The 27,217-nt window shown below is 40.5% G+C and overlaps 1 protein-coding gene across 1 annotated transcript; it reads left to right on the forward strand.

The window, feature by feature from the left end:
- The first annotated feature begins 2,659 nt into the window (after positions 1–2,659).
- LOC122079418 (catalase isozyme 1) lies at positions 2,660–9,611 on the forward strand. The gene is made up of 8 exons (XM_042645862.1): positions 2,660–2,816; positions 3,286–3,382; positions 4,804–5,081; positions 6,523–7,299; positions 7,503–7,592; positions 7,980–8,047; positions 8,143–8,236; positions 9,359–9,611. Exons 1-8 carry the CDS (start codon positions 2,802–2,804, stop codon positions 9,416–9,418), a joined length of 1,479 nt encoding a protein of 492 aa, XP_042501796.1. The 5' UTR covers positions 2,660–2,801; the 3' UTR covers positions 9,419–9,611.
- The last annotated feature ends 17,606 nt before the right edge of the window (positions 9,612–27,217 follow it).

A 27,217-nucleotide genomic window follows, 5' to 3' on the forward strand; every position in this document is an offset into this window, starting at 1 on the left:
GCACTAAACACATTGAGTTAGATTGTCATTTCGTTCGTGAGAAAATTCAGCGTGGCCTAATTTGTACAGCTCATGTGCACACATCTCAACAACTTGCGGACGTCTTCACAAAACTGCTTGGGAAAAATCAGTTCCACAATCTCATTGGCAAGTTGGGTGGGTTCCAAATACTTCAACCCCCTCTAACTTAAGAGGGGGGGTATTGGATTATCATGCATATCCTTGATCCAGCCATGTGTATTAGCTGTAATTCTTATCCCTTTCCCTTGTAATAAGTGTTGTAGTCCTTATCCCTTTCTCTTGTAATCAGCTGTATATTTCCTTGTATATCCAAATCCCCCAACAGTTAGCATAGATTAAAAAACCCATTAGCTTAAATTAAGGAATTGACCTGTACACTTATGGATATAAAAGCCACCATATATAGCTGATTCAAATAAAGTGAGAAGAACCAATTTTCTTCATATATTTTTTGGGAAAAAAAAGGAATGCTAGTGGGTTACAAAGGTATTAGGAATGCTTGTGAATATAAACAGTTAGATTGAAACATAAGCAATCTTGACCGTTAGATGACCGTTGTCTAACATAACCTACCCACCACTGGTGCTCTACAGTTTCTCTTCTTCTACTTCTCTGCATCTGTCTCCATCTCTGTCTCCAACCCCCACTCCCTCCCTTCGTCGGTGGTGGTAAAACCTCCATCATTCAACGGATTAGCGGAACTGAACAAATTAATGAGCCAAATATACCAGTTAAAGCATAAGTAATTGCACAAAAAGGGAGAGCTTCAGGATCGTTTACTAATAATGTTGTTGTTCCCAATCCATGAGCACTGAAACAACCACTGGAAGAGAAATTTCAGATATGGTTAGCGATTCGGCATGCATCAAAACATTGGCACAAGGATCCTTCATGATTTTTTTGTTTTAACAATGAAAGAGTTGTAAGATTTGTTATGATGCTTTACATATAAAGACATCTGTGTAGATTTAATATTTCTTACGCATACTTTTCAGCAATTGATAATCTTCGCAGTTCATGTCTTTTACCTAAAATTTAATTTTTGAGCCAATTCGACATGCATTTACACCTGTTCTACCAAAGGTTCTACTACATTCCCAAAGAGTGATTGCAGTATCCCTCTTTTGAAAAGGATTTTTGACCCTTCAAACCCTTGGTGGGGAGCGGACACCGTTGAAGAACAAGAAGGCGACGCTGAAGCAGAGGATGTTGACCGTCTAGGCGGCGGCGGCACCACACTCTGGCTATGACCGGTGGCACCAACGCCCCGATCAATCCACAGTTTATTTGGGTTTTCTCAAAAAGTTACAACTAAATCCCATTTCTTTTCCAAAAATCTGTTAATCTGAGACAAAGATTTCAATTCCAAATTAAAATTAAGGCCCCAACTAGGGATGTCATCCGGTCGGGCTTAATCGGGCTTAAAGCCTTTCAAAGGCTGCACTGTGTATGCCCATTTAACTAATTGGGCTTAGTTAGTGAGGGCATGGTATGCTTTATATTCGGTAGGTCGGCTTCGGGCTATAATCGGGCTACTAAACTCAAGCCTTAATCGGGCTTTAGTCAGGCCTTAACCGGACTATGGACAAGTTTAATGTTAAACGGGTTTTAACCGATTTTTAAACGAGCCCTCTTTAAAATGTGCTCTTATATTCCAGCCCACTTAATTCTGCTCATGCAAGCCTAAAAAAATGACAAGAAATGCAAGCCCAATCATTTCATTTTTTTTTTTTTTTTCTTTTTAGCTACTTCACTTTAACCAAACGAGAAATCAAATATTTGTAAAACCATTTGTGTTATTCGGTCGGTCTCAATTGGGCGCTCGACGGTCCAAGTAGCAAAATTAAGACCAATAGTTTGTAAACAGGCATGGCTTAAACCCGACGCATTTAATAAATGGTCCGAACTGAATTGATCTATAAACGGTTGGTTCCGATCAATTTAGTCGGGTCGGTCATGGGTTTGACACATATGTTAGTTTAAATTCCCATTTCATTTTTTATGGGTTTTGGCTCTGGAATCTCTTCAAACAATCCCTGGAACGAGACTAGGAGAGTGAAAACAGCTAGTAATCGTGATTGGACTAGGAGGGTAAAACATGTGACTAGGAGAGTGAAAACAGCTAATAATCGTGATTGGACTACAGCTAATAATCGTGACTGTGAAAACAGCTAATAATCGTGACTGGACTAGGAGAGTAAAACACGTGACTAGGAGAGTGACTGGGAATCTGGGAGAGTGAAGAGCTGCTAAATAAGAGCACACGTTTCCAGGCTTTGCCTCTACGTGTCATCCCATACCTGTGTCCATGTCATCTTCTGTCACGAGTTGGGATGAGCATTTTTGAAAAACATGAAAACAAGATAAGGGAAACATGAAATGCCTCTATCTTGTGGGCCCCGTCATAGTGAAGCAGAAGGTACCAAAAAGTATCTACCGGCCTTTAACTTATCGTGATTTAATCACGATACGTTAACAAAAAACTCGTCTCCTGTAATTCCTCCTGTGGCGATTTCCTTTCTATTTATTTTCCTTATGAAAGGAAAACATTATGAGAAATTGAAACTCTACAATACTTATCGGGAAACGTTATCTTATTTTTACTGTTACCTGTATTTAACAGTGGGAGAAGACTCGTGAGCGAGAGTGGAAGCAGACAGCAGAGTCCAACTATTTATTTATAAACAAGTAGTCGAAGAAGCCAAAGACTGCTTCTGGAGTTTCGGTTCTTATCCGAAGAGTCGAAGCAGCCTAGAGTATATCAATCTTCTTCTCTCGCCATGGATCCTTACAAGGTAAATCTATGTTTAATCAGTCAAGCTACGATTATTTCTTGCGTTTCATCGTATCGTGATCTTCATACTTTGTTTGTTAGATGTTTGAAGCTTTGCTTGTTTAGTTTTTTTGCTTTTGTTTGTTGAAATTTCTTGTGGATTTTCTGTTCTGATGCATTTTTAATCGAAATATGAGATCCATTCCGAGTTGGATAGTTTTTTAGTTGAATTCGCCCCCTCGAGTATTCGTTCCATTTGTTACATTTCTTCGATGATTTTTCTTTTGATTTATCTTCTATCTAGTTCTAGTTTCAATCTTGGATTCTGTCTTTTGAGCAATTGTTCCTTGTTTAGGCTATCTTTTCTTCTGTAGCTATATGATTGCTCCCTCTCTTTTTGAATCTTCGTTTTTCCTTTGGAAATGTTGCTTTCTCTTATCATCTTTCGCTTGTTTACCCTTTGTGTCTGTGGTTTTATTGACATAATGCAGAATCGCCCTTCGAGTGCTTTCAATTCTCCTTTTTGGACAACAAATTCCGGTGCCCCTGTATGGGACAATAACTCATCGATGACTGTTGGAAATAGAGGTATTGATTCAGATCAATGGATTGATGGATTGGCTTATTTTTTGTTTATATAGGATAATAGATGTCCTTCATATCAGTGTATTTGATTGTTGGATTTTTACGTGGAATTTTTTATTTGCTAAAATGTATACTTTTATAAATGCGAATGGGGTTAGGGATACTGATAACGATACAAGAAATCCTTATTTTTTCCTTGAATAAAAAACTGGATGCTGGTAATGTTTTCTGACTACATATGCTAACTCCGTGACCTAACCCCCCCTTTTTTATGCTATGTCACTTTCTCAGGTTTTAAATTACATCACATTCAATGGAACCTGTAGCATGTTCAAAAACTTTCAGCAATACAAGAATTACTTAGAGCCCGTTTGGTATCGTTTCTGTTCCAGAAACGCCGTTTCATGTCAAAAATGAAAATTTCAGTTTCTGTGTCAAAATGCAGTTTTTAAACGAAAAAATGGTGTTTCAAAATTTCAGATTTTTATCGGGAACGATATTTTTTTTTTTTGTAAAATGAAACGAAATTGGGAAGACGGAACTCCATTTTGGAGTTCCGTCCAATCTCGTTTTTTCAGTTTTTTTTTTTTTTTCACTTTTTGTTCCAAAAAAACAGAAACAGACCATAAGTGCACCAAACAGAAGATTCCGTTTTTTCGTTCCATTGGAACGAAAAAACTCCAAAAACGTTTTTTTAGAACGATACCAAACGGAGCCTTAGTTTTGTTCAAAAATCAATGTTGAAGTGACATGAGAAATGAGAAATGAGAAATGAGAAATGGTTGAATCTGAAGTGAGACTTAAGAATTTGTCATACTGTGACTATATATATTATTGAGGCCTTTCATCCATGCTTAAACTTTTAGTTCCTTGTAGAAAGTTTCACTAGAATATACATATCTAAGATATGTTTATTGCTTTCTGGAGACTATATATGCTATAGTACCTATAATTTTGTCCTGCTTAGTATGGAAAGTAGTTTCTTCTGTCCCATGTGGACAAATTCTTGTCTGCATTTGTGGGGATCTTTTTTACTGAAGTGGCTTTGTTTTCTTTCCTCTCTGTTTGGTTCATTCTTGAGTCCCCCATATCTGTTTCGTTTTCCTGTGAACACATTTGATTTGATAGATGGTAATGATGGAAGATAATGCCGGCAGGTAATCTGGACCCTTCTCATTGAATATTTCTCCAAAGATTGATAAGCAGAAACTTAAGATTTAATATGCCTAAATTTGAGTAATATCTGATATGTTGATGTTTGCATGCAAAATGATTTTGACTCATATAGAGGACATGCACAAGTTCATTATCATTGATGAGAGAATAGAATACAATAAATATATATGAATATGGCAGTAGTTTTGAGTATTCATTAAGGTTTGAATTTTTATATCAGATATTTAATTCCAACTTCTCTTTGGCAGGTCCAATTCTTCTTGAGGATTATCATTTGGTGGAAAAGATTGCAAATTTTGATAGGGAACGTATCCCAGAACGTGTTGTTCATGCAAGGGGAGCTAGTGCGAAGGGATTTTTTGAGGTTACCCATGATATTTCTCACCTGACGTGTGCTGATTTCCTTCGTGCACCTGGAGTCCAGACCCCACTGATTGTTCGATTCTCTACTGTTATCCATGAACGTGGCAGCCCTGAGACCCTGAGGGACCCTCGAGGATTCGCTGTTAAGTTTTACACTAGAGAGGTAATTAGTTTTATGACAGCCTTTTCTTCTCTGTAAGGGTGGGTATGCTTATAAATTTTTATGCATACACCAGTTTGTTGTTGGTAGTTTATTTTCTTGGAACTAGCCAACAATTATCCTTTTTTTTCCTAACTTAAGCATGTTAGCTTGAGCTTTGAACAAATCAAGAATTGTAGGTTGTAGTAGATGGTGGCCTGGCTAACTCTATTTAAAAGCTTCATGCATTGCTTTTTCTCCTACTTCACATGTAGCTATTGTTTTTCAGATGGGTACACTATAGAAGGGGGGAGGGGGAAGGTAACAGCCAGGAGACTCGAACTCGAGACCTCCTGGTAAGTGTGGGCTTTGCGCACCACAACCTCACCAACTGTGCTAGGCAGTTGTTGTTATGCTGTTGTTGCTGCTTTAGTTTCCTCAATTTACTGATCACTATACCGTATCTAATCATCCAAATTCGAACATTAGATGCATTCTTATTACTGCATTGTGTCTACAGTTGTTATTGTTTTCCTTTACTGATTTCCTTTTATTCTCAGTGGTTTTGTATGATGGGACTGCTTTTTTTTTTAATATATAAATTGTATATTGGATTAATCTTGAATGCATATTCTTTTTCGGACCTGTTTGGTTCCAAATACCATAAAGTTGTGCTGCTGGTGAAAACTACTACTGTCTTTGAAATAATCAATGCTGATGGTGTTGATGAAGCTATAGAATCAAAGGTCAGATGCGACACAAGATGACGCAACCCAGATGAATAATTCAACCCCTTGTGGTAATACTTGGAAACCCAGATTGGAGTGTGCACCACTTCAAGTGCAAGTCCTTTAGGCATTATTGAAGAAAGCCTGTTAAACTTCAGCTCCAAAAACTTATTTGAAAAGATGAATTCCCCCTCTAATATCCCCTTCTTGGAATTTACAATTTATACAGTTTCTCTAGATCTTACAGCCAAATTACTTACTTCAAGTCTTCTATTCCCCAAAAATACTAAAATTTCTTATAGAAGAATACCTTGAGGATTCTTTCAGAGTGGATCTACCAATATTATCCATATATTGTGTTGCATTTGGATTTAAAAGTTAATTTTAAATTATAATATTTGACATTAGACAAAGATCATGAGGCTAAAGTTGACATTAACTACTATGTTTGTTAACGTACTAACAGGCTGGAGTTTCTTTCTAGATTTATATTTGTTTCCTTGTTTAGATCATTCTCTGTTCCACATGAACATTTCATCAAGGAAGTTGCCCAAGTTTCCATCTGAATTAATCACAATTCTTCTTGACTATTGAAAACTAAAAATGAAATATTTTCTTTTAAACTAGAGATATAATGGATGGATTACATTGCTATATGTACATCTAATTTATTGATGTTTTCTAATTACGAAATTTCATTTTCTTATCCCTTTGCGCTGTTTTATTGTAAAATGCAGGGTAATTTTGATTTAGTTGGAAACAATTTCCCAGTGTTCTTCATACGTGATGGTATGAAGTTCCCTGACATGGTCCATGCACTCAAACCCAACCCCAAGTCTCACATCCAGGAGAACTGGAGGATCCTTGACTTCTTCTCTCACCACCCGGAAAGCTTGCACATGTTCAGCTTCCTCTTTGATGATGTTGGTATTCCACAGGATTTCAGACATATGGATGGTTCTGGTGTCAACACTTACACTCTCATCAACAGGGCTGGGAAAGTGCATTATGTGAAATTCCACTGGAGACCCACTTGTGGGGTCAAGTGTTTATTGGATGATGAGGCTATAACGGTTGGAGGAACTAATCACAGTCACGCCACCAAGGATCTCTATGATTCAATCCAGGCTGGTAACTATCCTGAGTGGAAGCTTTACATCCAGACAATGGATCCAGAGCATGAGGATAAGTTTGATTTCGACCCACTTGATGTGACGAAGACCTGGCCAGAGGACATCCTGCCCCTGCAACCAGTGGGTCGCATGGTCTTGAACAAGAACATTGATAACTTCTTTGCAGAGAATGAGCAGCTGGCATTCAGCCCTGCTATTTTGGTCCCTGGTATATATTATTCGGATGATAAGTTACTCCAGACGCGTATCTTCTCCTACGCAGATACACAAAGGCACCGCCTTGGGCCGAACTATCTGATGCTACCACCAAATGCTCCCAAGTGCGCACACCATAACAATCACCATGATGGTTTCATGAATTTTATGCACAGGGATGAGGAGGTACACTTTCTTGATTCTGTTGTTCATTTCAATAGGAATCTGCTAGTTGATTCTGAAGCCATGTTAATGCATCCTGGGCAGTTTTGTAACTTGTTCATCAAATGATGTGCCTGAGGGTGTTGGCAAATGAATGGCTTGAGATTCTATGATCTTTTCTGTAAATTTTGCGCCCGTCATATTTTCTGATGAGAAGTGTTTTCCAGATCAATTACTTCCCTTCAAGGTATGATCCTGTTCGCCATGCTGAGAGGTTTCCCATCCCGCCAGCTATATGCACTGGGAGGCGCACTAAGGTTGATTTCTATTATTAGCCTGATAGAAATAAATTTCATTTTCTCAGGTCTACTTTCCCCCTTCCCAACACTATTCCACTATACGCAATTCCTTTGTTACTTTTGCCTAATGATGATGATGATGAACCAGTTTTGGAGCAGCATCTTTTATTAAATATATTCCATTAGGACGAGTTCCCTGTGTGCGTACGTGCATTGCGTGCGTGTGTGCGTGTGCGGTTATGCATGTGCATGCTCACCGAATATGATGATGATGGATCCATTCTCCTTTTTGGGTAGCAACTTCGGTTTCTTGTCTTAATACAAGACATTGCTTTCATACTTGCCTCTAGCAGGGAAAGAAAATGTCTTGTAGTTATCTGATAATTACTCCTATGCTGAAAACAGGTTGTCATAGAGAAGGAGAACAACTTCAAGCAGCCCGGCGAGAGATACCGATCCTTTGATCCAGCCAGGTACTGTGCTTGCACAACTCTCATAAAGAATAAAGAATATATGAACAGTCAAAATACTGACATGGTTTATCTTTCTGTCTTTTATCTGTTGGCAGGCAAGAGCGTTTCATTTGTCGATGGGTGGATGCATTATCTGACCCAAGAGTCACACATGAGATCCGCAGCATCTGGATCTCGTACTGGCATCAGGTTAAGACTCCACTACATTTGTTTTCACTTTTGCTAGTGCTTTTAGAATGACATTCTATTTTATGGATTAATATAGGAAGAAAATGAGACCTAAAAAAAAAAAAAAAAAACTAGTTTAGAAGAAAACTTTTTTTTCACCTTTTGGTTAGCTAGTTAAAAAGAAAAATGATTAAAATACGAAGGAATAACTGCTTTTGGTTGGTTCTACAGGTGCCTGTCATTGGCTTGAATATTGGTAATGGTTTCATGGCAATTTGTGTTGAGAAAATCATTTAGATTTTTGATACATGAGCATACATGGAAAGTTTATGTATACAGTCCGCATTGATACCCCATTGTTTAGTTTGTAACTCTCTTCTCATATCGAATCAGGATTATAAGATTATAAGATTATAAGATGTTCACCGAGCTAGACCTTTACCACTCATTGGAGACCTTTGGCATGTTTTATGGTTGTTGATTTAAAACTAGGTTTTGACCTTTATCTAAGAGTGTAAAAATTTACTGAAATTCAAGAAAAAGTCTCCAATAAAGTTAGAAACTACATCAGGAGAACACGTAAAGTAATCCTATTTATTTTCCCTGTCTTGATTATTTTAGTGGAAATAAGCTTATTATCTGCATCGCATTCCTAATTATTCTTTTACAAATTATTGTCTTCCATTTACTCTCTGGATTCCCCCCTCTTTTTTCCTATACTAAATATCTTTTTGCACTGGCTGGTCTTTTTGTCCAAAAATATTTGTGATTCCTTCCTGATTATTATAGGCTTTGTCAGGTTGGATATAAAATGTTGTGAAGTAAAGTTGGAACAAAGACAGAATGGAGACTTTTCACCTAAGATGAACAATAGTTATAACAAAAATAAAAAACCTGAACTGCTAACCAAAATTTCAAGTAGATTTCTTTAAGAGAAGAATGCCAAAAGAAAATGTTCTCTTAACTTTTCAGCTGGTCTCAAATTCCGTTGTGTTATTGGTCTTTTCTTCTCACAGTATTTTATGCCACCAGAGAAAATCTTTGAATCTTTTGTTGCGTGTAGTTAACAGTGGTTACATGAGAAGATAAATTAGTGATGTACTGATAAATTCTCTTATCTTTTTTGTTGTGGTACGGCCACAGGCTGACAAGTCTCTGGGTCAGAAGCTTGCATCTCGCCTCAACGTGAAGCCAAGCATGTGAAACATTGTGGTGAGAAAGATTTCAGTGGTGTGTTGAACAGAGACATAATGTAAGGGTTTCAGGGGTGTATTGAATAAACATGAATAGGGCCTGAACACACCCCAGTAGTAGTCTACCTGTAGATTTCAGGGGTGTGTTGAAAACAAATGCAGCCGATAGATTATGTAATAAAGTTTCTGTTCTTGTGTGAGAATTGTGCAAGTATCCATGTGTGGTTCATGGTAATGCAAGTATCCTGGTGTGGTTCATGGTAGCAGTCTACCTCTAGTCTAGTAAAAGGACGTCTAACTTTAAGCAAACAATCAGTGATGGCTGCCACTGACGGGAAAGACGAATTTGGTGGTGACCCTTCTTCCCCTCACACCCTTCCAGCCTTGATGAAATCATACCTAAAAGGCTCTGGGTTTGCCATTTGGCTGGATGCCGTTGTCTCCTCTCTCCACTCCTTTCCATCAGGTCTGACCACACCACCCTCCTATTAGATACCTGCCCCTATAAGAAATCCTTCAGGAAATTATTCCACTTCTAATCGGCTTGGCTCTCCCACTCATTAGTGTAATCCATCTCTCCATTCTAAATGGCCCAACCTCAGCTCGCAGAATCTCATGGTTAAAATAAATGTTATTATTGCCCACTTCCCCAAAATCTGGAACTCTACAGTCTTCGGACATCTCCCCACCCTAAAGAAATCCATATTCGACCACTCCATTCCTTAGAAATTTTCCTAGGATCGAAGCCCCAAACCCCCCCCCCCCCCCCCCCTTCCAGTATTACCCTCAACCTAATCCCTGACGTTGAAGATAAAATTAAACGTCTCGTGCATGCAGAGGAATTTTCTGGTTAGAAAATCGGAGAATCGCCTACGTTAAAGATGGTAACGGGAACACAATTTTTTTTTTTAGGGGAAAAAAAATCATACAAAAAGGATCCTTAAATAGTGTTCGTTAGTCTGATTTTCCCTACCATTGCCCTATAGGCTATTAGTTTTACCATATTTATTATATTATCGTTACTACGTACACAAAAAATTGGCTTAAACAACCTATTGTCCAGTTCAATTCTGAGAGAAAAAGTAGCCCATGGCTATAGCAAAAGATTATGAGGGTTCATTAAGATCTCTAGACCCTTCATATCACTCCAAATTTTGTACACCTCTCATTTTTCGTTGACTATCCTGTGAAGCTCGATCAAAAGTCCATGTTCTGCCGCTTCAGTATCCTCTCCAGTCACAACATAATTGGCAAGAGAAAATAAGTATTTTTCTTTAGAAAAGAGAGCGGTAGTCCAGCCAGATATATTTCGAGTCTTATTAGACACAGCAATTACAATGAGAATATTATCAGAGAAATGAGGTATAGTGTAATGAGGTCACATATCCATTTGTTCTAGTAGTATAGGAATTTACCTGTTTCAATATATAAACCGGGTTTGGGGGTTTTAAGCCCATAGTGACCGAGTTCCTATGCATCCACAAGAAGTAGTAGGTTATGATAAATGAGTTGAAGAAAAGTTTCAAATCACTCTTCACAGGGTTACAGAAATTAAAGAAATACATTATTAAACAATCAACTGAAGAAAAATGCAAACATTCAACTCTTAAGCCCAACGGGCCAGCCGCCCAAATACGTTGTGAAAACTCACAAGAAAATAAAACATGGAAATTGTTTTTCTGTTCAGGAAGTGTCTATATTCATCCATTTATGCAAGGTGTCCTTGGTAGGGATTCTATCCATAGCCAGTCTCCAAAAGAACAGCTTAAATTTGGGGTGTCAATTGAGTTTCCAAAAAAATTGCCACCACTAAGAGCATAGTGATAAGCAAGTACACCTGTTATAACATCATTTACTGCTAGTACTTGTACTGGTTAGAAGATAAGTAGCAGCAATTTTTGTGGTGAGATACCCCTTCTTTGATAAATGGCACCACCATCCATCAGGTTCATTGGATATGGGGATTTGGAAAATCAGATTAGCAACATCAGCAGGTAAACTAGATCTTAATTACTCCATATTCCATTGAGAATTGCAGATAAAATTATCAACTTTATCCAATCTAGTATGTGTGGGCAAAGTATTATGCACATGGTCAAAACAAATAGTTTCTGACTTATGAATCCATAGATCCGACCAAAAGAAGGTACTATTCCCTTTACCTATTTTCATATGAATAATTTTCTTCAAGGTTGGGAGAATACTCACAATAGCATTCCAGCAAGGAGAGCCCCTAATTTTTAAAGTCTTTGGATCAAAGACAAAACTTTCCAATAGTATTTAGCCTTGAGAGTTCTAGACCAAAAACTTGAGGGGTTAGTGAGAAGTCTCAAGCCCAATTTAATGAAGAGTGCCTTATTCTATGTAGGAGAATCTCTCAAGCCAAGTCCTCCCATTGACTTTGGATGGTAGATTTTCTTTCTATCTTATTAGATAAGATTTTCAATGCAACTTGAAGTCACCATTCCAAAAGTGAAGGTAAATGGAGTCTAGATCCCTGCATATAGTTTTAGGGACGACAAAGCAGACATTAGATACGATGGGATAGATGAAGGGGCTGATTTGATGAGGGTATTCCGTCCAGCATATCATAATAGATTTGCTTTCCACGTAGACAATCTATTATCAACCCTACGCACAAGGTTGTGGAAATGTAGTCTCTTAGAGCGACTATGAAATAATTTAGTACCTAAGTAGGTAGCTTCCACATCCATTTCAGAGATTCCTATAATCCGGCATAGGGATTGCCTAAGGTCAAGTGGTACATTAGAGCTAAAATGTAGTCCACTCTTAGAAAAGTTGATTGTAAGACCAAAAAGGTCAAGGCAAGTAACAGACCTAAAGTGATGCAGAAAAAAAACAGATAAATAGATAGAAAAATGATAAAAATTCCAAACTGGTGCTAACCGGTTTTGGAGTAACGTTCCCTCTGCTCTTCTGAAGAAAGATGGCTCGGCAGAAGCACCCTGGTTGCTAGTCGTGGGGCAGGGCCCTAGTTAACAATTCGGCCGAACAGAATTTTTTCGAATTAAATCAAAAATTCTGACCGAATCCGAATTAAAAATAAAATTTGATAAAAAACACGTTTTTTACTAATTTGAATTTAAAACGCTAATAATTCGGGCCAAACCGAATTAAACCGAATTATTCGGTCCACTTAAACAGTATTATTAAAAAAAAAAAAAAAAAAAAAAAAAAAAAAAAAAACGTCTATATGGAAACCCACGATACCACCACTGAATTTTTTTTTTTTTTTTTCATCTTCTTCTCCCCCAAATTTTCGTCTCCTTCTTCCCATCTTTTTTCTCCACCTAATTCTTCTGTAACAATCGTACGAATCTACCCTTTGTTTCATTTCTTTCTCATACCTTCATCAGTTCATCCTAAGATAGGGGAGATATCAAGCCTTGATGGATAATTTGAGGTTCTGGGGGACCAAGACAGATTCATATCACCGTATCAATCAATCTTTTTTTATATTGTTGCTTTAATTTTGAAAAATTAGTGCTTCTTAGTGCAATATGGGTCTTGTGAACCCAAGCAAAATGATAGTGAAAATTTTTTGTGGTCAATTTATTTATTTGTTTTATTGTAGTTGTTATCTTGCTTTCACTGTTTTAGAGCCTAATCTATTTCATGAGTAGAAATTGGATTACAATAACCATTGCTTCCATCGCTCAATGATAATTTTTTCATAGTTTTTTACTTTATTTTATAAAGTAATATGCTCTTTCTAAGTATACAAATCAAGTTAATAACTTGATAAATAAAAAATATACAATAAACTATAAAAATAATATCCGAATTTTTTGCCAGACTTTTATTTTTTTAATTGAATAATTCTAGAATTTGAATCCGACTCCAATTTTTATTTTGTCCGCTTTTTTGACCGAATCTTTAAATTAACCAATCGAATTATTTCAAATAATTTTCCACCCGAATAATTCCCGAATCCAAATTTATTAACTATGGGCAGGGCTGGGCCTCAGTGTTGGTGCACGATTCCTTCACCTTAAACCGATGAATGAGTTCATGCAGCAAATCCACTGGGTTCTCCACTTGCTTAAGGAGCTGGCATGTGGCCTCCACCGGTGGATCAGCCTCAACCAAAGGTGATCGGGGCCGTTTTCTTGGTCTGGAAAGGCCAGCACCAATCGATTCAAGACAACAAAACGGGGCTGGATAGGCTTGAGAAAACGGGTTAAGGAAATACTGTGATGGTAGGGGAAGGGCTGCTCAAGGGAGGGGGAGTCTTGTCCAGCAACATTGGGTCGGGTATGGGGGACAAACCACGATCCGTAGTGCAAGTGGTAGCAATGGAAGGGGTGGGCACAAACTGGGCAGACGGGTTAATGTTAAAGGTGGAACACAAAATTTTACCACGCAACCCCTATACACAACCTCAGAGTGAGAAGGATCTCATTTATTATCAATGACGAGAGAACGAGGTTCAATCAGGACTCTTTGCTGAACACTTCCGATATCTGTTTACATCATCCCAACTCCTTGACCCTTCCTTCATCGAGTTACTCTTTCCTACATCGCTTTCTTCCAACCAAATTGCCAATTAATCTTGTGACTCCATCCTCTCAATCTGAAGCACGCTATGCCATGTAAGGATTAAAATATCGGTACTTATTGCCGTATCAATCGGTTAAACTTACTATACGTATTAGAGAGTATCGTATCATATCAAAGATATGCTAAGCTATGGTAAAGATTAATGATTAAAATATCGGTATCGGTCATCGTATCGATCAGCTAAATTTAAGATAAGTATCAGAGGGTATCGTATCGATATCGGAGATACTTTAAATCATGGATTGCCATGTTTAGTATTGGTGCTTCAAAGCTCTAGGAATTAATGGTCTACCTTAACAACATAGCTTGGCTCACTTTTGACTTCTTCTTTGCTAGAATTTTACCCCTCGAAATCAATCATACCCTAATTACCCTCATCCCAAAAAAAGATGAGGTTTGCCAAGTCGATGATTTTAGACCCATCAGCCTTTACAACGTTGCATATGAAATTCTTGAAAAAGAAGGCTCCTAAATTCAAACCCTTCTCCCACTCCTTATCTCACTCTTTCAAGTGGTCTTCATCAAAGTTAGACAAATCTCTGATAACATAATCATCGCTCACGAGATTTTTGATTACCTCAAAAAATAAATAAATAAATTAATAAAAATGGTAAGAAGGGATTTGTAGCGATCAAAATCAATATGTCTAAATCCTGAAACAAAGCTGAGTGGGGTTTCATTAGAGCTATTATCAAGTTTTTAGGGTTTTGAGATCACTGGTGTGACCTCATGTGCAAACTTTTTGCTTACTCTTTCACCATCAAACTCGATGGAAGTAACTTTAATCTCATTGTGCCTTCTTGTGGTCTTTGAAAAGGATGCTCACTCAGCCCCTATATCTTCATTTCATCCTTGGAGTGCTAACCCGACTTTTGAATACCTACAAAGAGCTCAACCTCTTTAAAGGTATCAAAATAGCCAAAGATACGCCTGAAATCCACCACCTTCTCTTTGCTGGTGACATTCTCCAGTTCTATCGTGCATCAGTAGAGGGTTCATTGGGATTACAAACATAATTCTTAAGTAGCCCAAACATCCCCTCACTAATTAAGGAATTTTTCTCCAACCCCTCCCTTTCCGCAGCTGAGAAGTCCCATATCCTCTCTACTTTCTCTATCACAGCCTACTTTATATGGATGTCAAGAAATAATTTCATTTTCAAAAACCAGAAGCCATTACCCCACCAACTTCTATCCATATCTCCACGTGGGAAAAAGAAATGAAAACCATACCCTTACCACCAAACCCTTCCCAGAATAGAACCTTACATGATCCACCTATAAATATCTCACAAATAAACCTACCCAACTCCATCCAGCCCATAAAAATTCCAGATGACAGTTTCATACCTCTCACAAATGGAGTTGGATAGGACCACTGCATGCAACTTTAACAATTGTATCAGTATAGGCACTCTCAATTTTGGAATTACAGGATCAGCACAAGAAGCAAAACTCAAATTAGGGATGAAAGGGGTCAAGATTTCACTATAGGAGATCAACGATTCGATCGATTCGATTCTTGAAATCAAGGGTCTCCTGTTGACATCTCATCTAAAACTTCAGCCCACCCAAATAAATTAAAAGAACTATTACAACTGGATTTCTATTTGATATAGGATTTATATATACAACTTAGGGGTGTTAAAACCAAGCCCAAATCGGTTTCTTTAGGGATGTTAAAACCTAGCACAAACTAGTAAAACTGACAGAAAAAACAAGTCCAAACCAAATAAATCATTATTGGACTAGGGTATGATGGGAATGGTTGACAATCAGACCGAATCGAATGAAACCTTTAAAAAATATATTGAGTATGAGGTTATGAATAGGTGAATTGCTTATCCATCGATTTAAATATTAGTCCAGAAGATTTCTAATTGTAAGGGGAATTGCTACTTATCAATGAGTATGAGGTTATAAATAGGGAAATTAAATTGTAACAATGCTTCCAAGGATCTCTCTTTTTTTTTTGTAAGAATTGATTTCCTTGTTCAATATACAAAATTAGTTTGAGAGGTAAATGAATAATTTTATAGTAAGTTTAGTTTTGTGATATCTTCACAGTGACTCCATTGATTTCAATATTAATTTATCTCCCCCTTATAATGATAAACAATGATTTGATTTGCAGCAATGACTTCAGAATTTCACTACACACTCTATTTATCCATTGATTTCAATATTATTATTTATCTTCCTTTGAAAATTTATTCTTTTTTGTTCCAATTACAATATAAACACATCAAATCAATTTCCTTATTCTTGGATGTTTATTTTATTTTTATTATTATTATTATTATTATTATTATTTTCTCTTAAAACTTTGGGAAGATATTTTAAAGTGTTCGGGTAAATGACACTCGGGGTACAAGGTGATCTACAAGTACCCTTGCTTGGACTTTCTCTAACTTTCGTTCATTCAGCTGATTGACCTCAGCCCTGAAATATGACTCATAGCCCCACAAGATCCCACACCCCCACTGGTGCAATAACCCCATTGCTCCACCCCGCCATTTATGCCTATCCTTTTTTTTTTTTTTTTCAATCATTTCTCTTCTTTTTCTTCTTTATATTCTTCACAAAGGATATAATCTCAGCAGCCTTGGATGATAGTTCCACGTCTCCCTGACTTATAGTTATCCTGATGAGGGGTATCAAATGGTTCAATTTTGTTTATTGGGTATGGTTTTGGTTTGGTTTGCATTTTGATAAGGTGAAATAAAAATCGCATCAGATAAGAATAAGTTAAAATCAAAATTGTTTTCATCTGATTTCGATTTTACCAGTTTCTAATAAGTTTTTGCTATCTAGTTCACAACCAGTGTGCATGCAATTTATAATGTCCATTTTGAAAAACAATTTGCAAATTCAGTTTGTAATGTATTACATTTGGTTCATCTCTAGGATTAGAGAGAGGGAGTAGGAAATAGGAAGTAGGGAAAGGGGAAAGGGGAAAGGGGAAAGGGGAGAGGGGAGAGGAGGACAATAGAAGATTTACCTCTTTGAGACTCAAAGAATTGAAGTTGAAGTTGAAAGTTGAAGTTAGAGACTCACAGTGAGAAGATGATGGGATTTTTAATAGTTATTGGTAAAGGATAAAGATAAAAATTAAATACGTTATTTTGTAACTTGTATCCTATCAAAACACACAGAATCAAATGTAGAAGTAAACTCTCAAAACACGTTTCCTCTTATTTTTGATAAAGACCCATAAAAAAATGAAACATGTTAACACGATAACACCATTGGTGGCGGTTAACCATCGGTTTTATGATTCTTAATTGAACTGAAATAAAAAAACGACCTACAAAACAAGAATCGAATCGTTTTTATACGATGTGGTTTGATTGGATCATAAACCGTCGGTGCTGATGCCAATAAATAATGACTTAGATTACATTTTGACACCCTTAATCTTGGTGCCAGAAGTTGACAATAGTGCCAATGCTTTCAGTGGAGGGAATACAAAATCTAACCGCTCTTTAAAAATTAAAAACTGAAGGTCTTAAAAGATTGGTGTCTCTGCCTAATGACCCGGCTCCTGCAACACTAGAAGGGATACACATCAAAGATTGTCCAAGTCTGTGAGATTACTTGACTACTTTGACAATGGCAAATCACTTTCTACGTTTGAAATTTGGAAATGTAGTGAGAAGTTAACATCTCTACTAGATGGGATTTGACACCTCATTGCCCTAAAATTACTAGAAATTGATACATATCTAGGCTTGACAATATTAACTGAGTGTCTGGGAGACCTTTCATCACTTCAAGTACTTAAGCACGTGTGATGTGAAAGAGGGTTGTGCCGTGCCGGGGGGGAGGGGGGAGAACAAAACAAGGAGGTGAGCATGGGGAGGGGAAAGGAGAACTTGGGTGGGGCGGGGGAGCTTCCATGGAAGAATCGGGATGCGGTGGAATGTCTTAGGGGTTGGGTCACAGTGGATGTGGAAGGTTTTATGGAAGCTAGTGACTTATGATGGAGGCTTGCGGGGGTGCTGGAGAATTGGGCTTGCAGGTGTTTGCAGTGGAGGTTGGCAAAAGAGGGTTTACAGGGTGGGAAGCACATATGGGCTGCGAGGTTGTTTTTTAATTTCTAAAAATCGTAGTTTAAATCTATGCCATGGTTTCAGACAGAAAGGAAAAATAATCTTTATCTGAATACCTTCGATTAACCAGTTTTTTGGAAATTTTCTTTCTGATAATTGCACACCGTTATGAGTGCATTTACATGTGCTTCTCTATTCCACTCTTTCAAATCTTGTACCGCTTAGGGATTGAAAGTAAAAAAAAAAAAAAAAAAAAAAAAAAAAAAAAAAATCTGAATGACGTTTTTAGGCAAACCCTCGTATCCTTATTAGTGAAATAGAATTTGAAGTTCAATAGATCCTCTGTTTTCTTCTTCTTCTTCTTTTTCTTGTGAAATAATAATAGAGATAAATGAACATTCCCTATTCTTGAATGCTTACGTTTTTTTAACTTGGGGAAGATAATTTAAAGTGCTTGGGTAAATGACACCCATGGTACAAATTGATCTACAAGCACCCTTGCTTGCGACTTTCTCTAACTTTCGTTCATTTAATTGATTGCCTTTCACTTGGAGGTATTACTAACAGCCCCACAAACCCCGCATCCCCAACTGCTGCAATAACCCAATTGCTCCATCCCGCCATTTCTACTCGCTTTAATATCTCATCTTTAAAATAAATAAATAAAGAATTATTATTATTCAATCATTCCTCTTCTTTTTATTGTTCATATTCTTCACAAGAGAGTGCAGAGGGCGTGGACAATCTCAGCAGTTGTGGATGATGTTTCTACGTCTCGCCGACTTGTAGTCATCTTAGTGCCAGAAGCTGACAATAGTGCCAATGCTTTCGGTGGAGGGAATACAACATCTCACCTGACTTCAAAAATAAAAAATCGAAGGTCTTAAAGGATTGGTGTCTCTGCCTAATTACTCTGCTCCTCCAACAAAACAAAAACAACAACAACAACAACAAAGCCTTGTCCCAACTAAATGGAGTTGGTTACATAGATCTGTGATGGACAAGTTCGCAAAATAAAAGCAAAGGAAAACAAGGGGAAAAGAAAGGGAAAGAAACAAAGCAACAGTACCTTTGGAATATCCCACCTAAAAGCGATCGGAAGCATAGATCTTTAGCCTCCAAACAGTTCTATTTGATACCATATTAGGATCTAGACCGAGCTTCTGCATGTATTTCTTTACCAACTCTTCAATGGTCATTCTAGGCTAGCCCCTAACTCTTCTAGCTCCCTCCATCTGGATTTATCACTCCTCCTTACGGGATCCTTATAGGAGCATTCAAAGGTCTACGCTGAAAATGTCCAAACTACCTTAAGCGACATTCTTTGAGTTTGTCCTAAATCGGAGCAACTCCCAAATCTGCTCTAACCCCGTTCATTCCTCACTCTATCCCTTTTGGTTTTGCCCCACATCTATCTCAACATATTCATCTCTGCTATACTCAATTTATCTATGTTTAATTCATCAAAAAAAAAAAAAAAAAAAAACTTATCTATGTTATACTTCTTGACTGCCCAACATTCCACCCATATATCATAGCCATTCTTATGACTGTCTTATGAAATTTTCCTTTAAGATTTAGAGGTATAAGTTGATCACACAACACTCCAACAGCACTTCTTCACTTCTTCCATCCTACTTTTATTTTGTAAGACACATCATAATCTATCTCACCCTCTTTGTTTATGATTGATCTCAAATATCTGAAATGATCGTTGTGAGGGATCTCTCTTTCAAGTTTCACCACACCATTATCTGTCCTTGAGTAACTAAAGGAGATTTGTCCAAGTATGTGAGATTTGAGGGATCTCTCTGCTCCTGCAACACTAAAAGGGATATAAATCAAAGGTTGTCCAAGTCTGTGAGATTACCTTACGACTTTGACAATCTCAAATCACTTTATAAGTTTGAAATTATGAAATATGTGAGAAGTTATCTCTACCAGATGGGATTTAACACCTCATTCACTTGAAATGGCTAGAAATTGACACGTATCTGGCTTGACAAAATTACTTGAGGGTCTGGGAGACCTTTCATCACTTCAAGTACTTAAGCACGTGTGATGTGAAGGAGGGTTGTGTTGGGCAAAGCAAAACAAGGGGGTGAGCACGAGGAGGGCAAAGGAGAACTTGGGAGGGGCAGGCAAGCTTCTATGGAAGAATCGGGATGGGGTGGAATGGCTTAGGGGGTTGGGTCGCAGTGGAAGTGGATGGTTTTATGGGAGTTAGCGACCTACTGAAGGCTTGCGGGGGTGCCAGAGAATTGGGCTTACAGGGGTTTGCAGTGGAGGGATTATAGGGTGGGAAGCACAAAAAGGGTTGCGGGGTTTACAATATAATGGCAAAGACGTGTAATAGGCTGTGGCGATTGTTGCATAGGGCCTATAGAGGGGCAATGCGCAAGGAGCACTACAAGAAAACACATTTTGGCTATATTTTATATTTGCCGATGGTAATATTTTTTTACCATCACCATAAATGTGTTTTCTTGTGGGAGGGGCATGATATGCGTTGCACCAAGGGACGTGGATCAAGATGGTTGAGTGATGGGTTGGGTTGCAATGGCTTGTAGAGAGTGCTGTGATGGTAGGTTCCTGGGGAATCACGCGTATACGGTTGGATGTGCAAATAGGTGCAACAATGGTAGAGCTACAATGTAAATGGTGGGGCAACCAACAATGTTGGGGTTATGATGGAGAGGAATGGAACAAGGAGCTATAAGGCGGAGCCATTGAGCGCTCAAACAATAGCATGCGCTAAGTGAATTTGTGCGGCAAAGAGGATGAGATGTGGCTCAGCGGCATTGGTAATGGTAAAAGCAGTGAAGCGACAACGATAGCTGCAACAACAATGGCAGTGGTTGTGAATATGAAGATGGTGGAGATTTACCCCAATAAATTTTGCAAACATTGGGTTCCCAACGGATAATTTCTCAAAACATTGGCTACCCCAAGTGTCAATTACACAAATGTTTTACCGGATCTTTCTTCACTGTAGGTTATGAATGTAAGATTTCATTGTGGTTTTACTCCGAAAAATAAGACAATCTAAACTGTTAGTAAAAATAAAGGAAAAGGTTGGGCATGCTTGCAAGTTACCTACGAATAAGGCATGCTAGCATCTATTAGCCATTAGATAATAAAGTTGCAATATTTATCCCTGGATGAAAAATGATAATATATGTAATATGCCCAGCATACATGGAATAAAAATAAACTATATACTACTATACAGAATATATAGAACATGGTGTGGTTTTTTCTGTACATTCCCTCTCTCCCCCTTTTAGTTACAACTCTTCTTCTCTTTGGTACTGGCGAAGAAATCTTAGTAGGTATGTTTTTTTGAGTTGTTTTTTGTCCCCATTCTCCATTCACCTCCTCCAACCTCCACACCCCCTCTTCCTCCTCTTCTTCTTCTTCTTCTTCTTCTTCTTCTTCTTCTTCTTCTTCTTCTTCTTTTCTTCTTCTTCTTCTTCTTCTTTTCTTCTTCTTCTTCTTCTTCTTCTTCTCAAAACACCACCACCCACGTTTTTTGTGCCTTCAGGTACAAATCGGAACATCCCACCTCGTAGCGCATCTCCTCTGCAACCTGCCCCACCCTTGCTTCCACCTTCCCTCTTCTTCACACCTCCTTCCCGCTAGCTCCACCTCCATTTGCCCTCTTGCACCTTTCACTAACCTCTAAACTTTGCGCCCACCCCCGGACCCCCTCCCCCTTTGCTAGCAACCTGATCCTAGCCCCCGCCTCTTCAATTAACTCTGGAATGATCATAATCTTCCTTTTTAGTAAGGGTATTGTTGCAGCCGAAAATCCGTATGAGCTGATCCTGCACAAATACAGAAGGCAGAGGCCCGAATGTTTATCCGGGGTTAGTCCTCCGAGGCCCAAGTTAGAGATCGGCCACACAGCTTTTCACAAGGATAATGGTGAGGATATTTTTGCATACCTTTCTTCCTCTACTGGGGCCCTCTCTTATAGTCCTTAGGGTTTAGGGTTTCTCTTTTCCTTGGAGGAGTTCTCCTCGGGTCCGCCTCCTTTCCTCTTCGAGTCCTACTCGGATACGTCTTATCCCCTTCGTGGGGAATATTCTCACCACGTGGTTGACGTGGTCAAACTCCATGCAGACTCTAACAGGTGAGCGACATGTGTCCTCTCCTTAGATTCCACGTGTTCTTACCCTACTGGGTAATCAATTTGGCCGTATCAGTAGCCCCCTTACTCTCACCAGGAGGCTCTTCCTGTGGGAGTAACCAAGTTTTTCATCATTTTTTTCCTCATTCATGTGTCCCTTCGGCCTTATTCCTTCAGCTTCGACCTTAGTTTTGCGTGAGACCGAGACCTTCGGTCAGGTCAGCTCGGCCTGAGCTCCCAACTGAGGTAGGGACCTTCGGTCAGGTCCGTTCGGCCTTGGCCTGAGCTCCCAACCGAGGTTATGACCTTCGGTCAGGTCTGTTCGGCTTTGACCTGAGCCCCCAACCAAGGTGAGGACCTTCGGTCAGGTCCGCTCGGCCTTGGCTTGAGCTCCCAACCGAGGTTGTGACCGTCGATCAGGTCCGCTCGACTTTGACCTGAGCCCCCAACCGAGGTGAGAACCTTCAGTACTCGGCTGTGGTAGCACTTTAAAATACACCGATCGTCCAAGGTCTACAAAGTCGGAGGTGGCCGACTACGATAGTGCGTCTGCACTAGCATTCTCTTCTCGTGGCACCTGCCTTACCTCGAATTCCTTGAAGGCTGTTATTCTTTCTCATATTGTCTTCAAGTACCCAACCATCCTTTGTTCTTTGGCTTCGTAGTCTCCATTCACCTGTCGTACCACGAGTTGTGCATCACTATGCACCACCAGTTCCTGTACCATCAAAGCCCATGCCAGATTGATTTTGGCTATTAACACTTCGTACTCTACGTCGTTGTTGGAGGCATCGAAGTCGAACCGTAGGGCGTACTCGATCTTGAAACCTCCAGGGCTAACCAATATGATCCCTGCGCCGCTTCCTGCGCTGTTGGAAGCACCATCCACGTACAATGCCCAAGCTTTTTCTTCTCGGTCCTTGAAAGATTCTTGGGATCATCAGGGAGCGTCGTCTCGACTATGAAGTCTGCGAGGGCTTGTGCTTTTATTGCGGTTCTCGATTTGTACTAGATGTCAAATTCTCCCAACTCTATGGCCCAGTTTACCAGGCGATCGGACATATCCGACCGCTGCAGTATCTTCTTCAAGGGCTGGTCTGCGAGCACGCATACCTTATGCGATTAAAAATAGGGCCTCAGCTTTCTTGCCTCTGTTACCAGGGCGTATGCCACTTTCTCCGTCTTTCTATATCTTGTTTCGGCATCTAGCAGGGTTCGACTGACATAGTATATCGGCTGTTGTTGCCTTCCTTCTTCCTTCATCAGTACTGCACTTACAGCTACTACTGATACAACAAGGTACAATTGTAAGGTATCCCCGACGTTTGGCTTTGTCAGCAGTGGGGGTGCGGCAAGGTACTCCTTTAGTTTTTCAAAGGACTTTTCGCATTCCTCCGTCCACTCGAACTTCTTGGATCCCTTCAAGGCTCTGAAGAAGGGGAGGCATCCGTCAGTCGACCGAGATAGGAATCCCTAGGGCGGCGACTCTGCCTGTTAGCTCCTGGACTTGCTTCACATTCTGGGGTGACCTCATATCTCGAATGGCTTGTATTTTCACCGGGTTGGCTTCAATTCCCCTCTCCGAGACAATGAAGCCAAGGAACTTTCCTGAAGCTACTCCGAATGCACACTTTGTCGGGTTCAGCTTTATGCCATACTGCCTCAGCATCTGGAATGCCTTTTCTAAGTGTTGAATGTGTTGTTCCGCCTTTAGGCTTTTTACAAGCATATCATCCATGTACACCTCTATGGTTTTTCCGATCATCCCCTTGAAGATTTTATTCACCAACCTTTGATAGGTGGCCCCTACGTTTTTTAGCCCGAAGGGCATGACTTCATAGCAGTACAGTCCTCCCTTGGTCATGAAGGATGTCTTCGGGGCATCAACCTCTGACATTTTGATCTGATTGTACCCCGAGTACGCATCCATGAAGCTCAGTGCCTCGTATCCTGCCGTGGCATTAATGAGGAGGTCTATTTTCGGCAGGGGGTTTCCGTCCTTTGGGCAGGCCTTGTTCAAGTCGATGAAGTCGATGCAGATCCTCCACTTTCCATTTTGCCTTCGGGACCATCACCACGTTGGATATCCACTTTGGGTATTGGATCTCGTGGATGAACTGGGCCTTCAACAACTTTTCTACTTCTTCGTCTATTTTCTGCTACCTTTCGGGGGCAAAAGTTCTCTTCTTCTGTTACACCGGCTTCTTTGCCGGGTTAACATTCAAATGATGCTCTATTACCTCTCGATCTATTCCAGGCATGTCTGAAGCCGACCAGGCGAAGACATCAGAGTTGTTTCAGAGGAATGAGATAATTTTTTCTCGTTGTTGCCTCGGCATTGTAGCCCCGATCTAGAATTGCCGAGTGTTATCCCCCACTTCGGCCTTAACTTGTACCAGATCCTTAACCGGTTCTCCCTGTTGATAACTGGCATCATCGCACAGATCTTCTATCGAGAGAGCCTCGCCCGCCTTTCTCTTCCCCACAAGGTAGTGGCGTAGCACCTCCGGGATGCCTCATGATCTCCTCGACATTCCCCGACACCGTTCTTGGTTGGGAATTTCATCTTGAGATGGAGTGTGGAGACGACAGCCTTTAGTAGGTTCAAACCAACCCTCCCTAGTATGGCATTGTATGCCGAGGTAATGCCTACTACCAGGAAGTTCATCATGACTATTACTTGGCGATCTCTGGTGCCAGCTCTTACTGGCAACTCAATCGATCCTTCCACTTTTACTGGGATGCCGGAGAATCCCTGCAACGGGTGTTCAACTTTCTTAAACTTTCCCTCATCCAGGCCCATCTTCTAGAAAGCCTCAAGGAACAGGATATCAGCTAAACTGCTGTTATCCACTAAGACCCTCTTCACTCTGCAATCCACTATGGTCATGGTGACTACCAGGGCATCGTCGTACGGAGTGTGTACCCCTTCCAGATCATCATTTGAGAAGGAAATAACCGTTCCCATCCTCGCCTTCTTGTTTGACCATTCAGCCACATGTACGCTTCTCGCATAGGCTTTTGCTTTCCTGGCCGAGACTGAACTTTCTCTAGCGGCTAGGCCTCCACAGATGGTCGCTATAACTCTAGTTGGGCTCTTATTCTCATCCCGGAGGCAATGGTCAGTTTCCTCAAGTGTTCGGTCCCTTCGCCATTCCTGATTGCCTCTGCGGGCTGGCCCCTTCTTTCATAGCGGCCTCTGCCATCTCTCCGATGGTTGTCCCTACGGTCATTACCGTCTTGGGCATCCTCCTTTTCGTGGTCCACGAATCGGCCTAAATATCCTCTTCGGATCATTCCTTCTATTTCTCCCTTGAGGTGCCAACAATCTTCGGTGTCGTGGCCGTGGTCCCTGTGGAAGTGGCAATATCTGTCCATATTGCATCTCTCAGGGTGCCGTCCCATCTTCCCTGGCCACTTCATGGCTCTGGCATCCAGGGAGTCCTTTATCTGTATCAGTACATCCGTTTGTCTCCGGTTCAGGGGTACGTATTTCTCGAACTTCCTTGGTGGACTGGGTGCCCGATCGCGCTAAGACTTTCGTCTTTTGCCTTCTTCGGAGGGTTTGTCGTCGCCCTTGAGATCCTTTTCCTTCCCGTATTCCTTTCAGCTTCTTCATCAGCTTGAAGGGTTTCTTCCATCTGAATGTACTTATCACACCGAGCTCTCAGCTCGGCCAGGTTCCTCGGTGTATGCTTCGCCAAAGACCTTTTCACCTCCTTATCCTTGATGCCTCCCAGCAGGGCTGTGAACTCTTCTTTCTAGTCCAGACCTCTAATCGTGATCTTCTCTTGTTGGAAGCGCCTCATGTAGTTCCGTAGTGATTCTCCTTCATGTTTCTTGACGTTGGTCAAGTTCAACGTAGTCTTCTGAAGGGGTTGGCTACTGGAGAATCCCTTCACGAAAAAGTAACTTAGATCGCTGAAGCTGTGGATCGACTTCACCGGCAGACGGTTGTACCATAGCCTTGCCGCTCCTCTGAACGTCAATGGCAGGGCGCGACACAATATTTTCTGAGACTCGATGGAACTACATAGCGACCTTGAATCCTTCCAGGTGATCGATGGGGTCCCCAGACCCGTCGTAAGTGTCATACTTTGGTAGGCGAAAGTCGATCGGGAGCGGGTCCCCATGACCTCATCAGCTAGAGTCGTGTCATTAGTGAGGTCTGGCTCACGAGCTCCCGTCTGATTTTTTGCCACCTTCTTGATCTCATCTTTCAGGTCTAGGATCATCTGCTTTAACCCGAGTCCTCGTGTCTCTGTTCGTCTCCTTGGCGTGGTTCCCCATGTTGGTCTCCGGTGGCACGCCGTGTCCTTCCCCTAGGTGCGGGACTTTCCCTCATTGCTCGGTTTCAAAAATTATGACTGGACCTTATCGATCCTGTACTGCTTCAGTCCTCATCTCAAGCTCTCTCGGGCTGGATATGGGGGCCTCGCGGTGCTCCGCCGATCTTCTGAGAGACGGCTTTGGAGACCTCCTTCATTGCCTCGGCCATTCGGTCATATTTGTCCTGGAGGGTTTCGAACTGCTCCCTTGTCACATATTCCTGCGCTCCAGGAGGGGGCAGAGGATTACTATCTCCGCGCACCGAATATCCAGCCCAACGCTGGTACCTCACGGAACCTTCCCGATCATCGTTTCCCCTTTCTCATCCAATTTCCATCGAGGGAGGGAGCCCTCCTGAAGGTTCCTCCTCCCCCATGTTCATGTTCGATGCTGCTCTCGTCTTCTTACGATTGTAGGTTCTCCCCACCATTACTGTCGTTTCCCACATACAGTGCCGAACTGTTACTGCTGAAAATCCGTATGAGCTGATCCTGCACAAACACAGAAGGCAGAGGCCCAGAGCTTTGTCCGGGGTTAGTCCTCCGACGTTCAAGTTAGAGATCGGCCACACAGTTTTTACAGGAGTAATGGTGTGGGTTTTGATGCTTACCTTTCTTCCTCTGCTCGGTCCCTCTCTTATAGTCCTTAGAGTTTAGGGTTTCTCTTTTCCTTGGAGGAGTCCTCCTCGGGTCTGCCTCTTTTCCTCTTCGAGTCCT

This window comes from Macadamia integrifolia, chromosome 5 (genome assembly GCF_013358625.1).
Source record: "Macadamia integrifolia cultivar HAES 741 chromosome 5, SCU_Mint_v3, whole genome shotgun sequence".
NCBI lineage: Eukaryota > Viridiplantae > Streptophyta > Magnoliopsida > Proteales > Proteaceae > Macadamia > Macadamia integrifolia.

Coding starts and splice junctions, on each gene's coding strand:
- LOC122079418 (XM_042645862.1), top strand. Junction 7,593..7,979: donor GCACTGGGAGGCGCACTAAG/GTTGATTTCTAT, acceptor TGCTGAAAACAG/GTTGTCATAGAGAAGGAGAA. Junction 8,237..9,358: donor GGATCTCGTACTGGCATCAG/GTTAAGACTCCA, acceptor GTACGGCCACAG/GCTGACAAGTCTCTGGGTCA.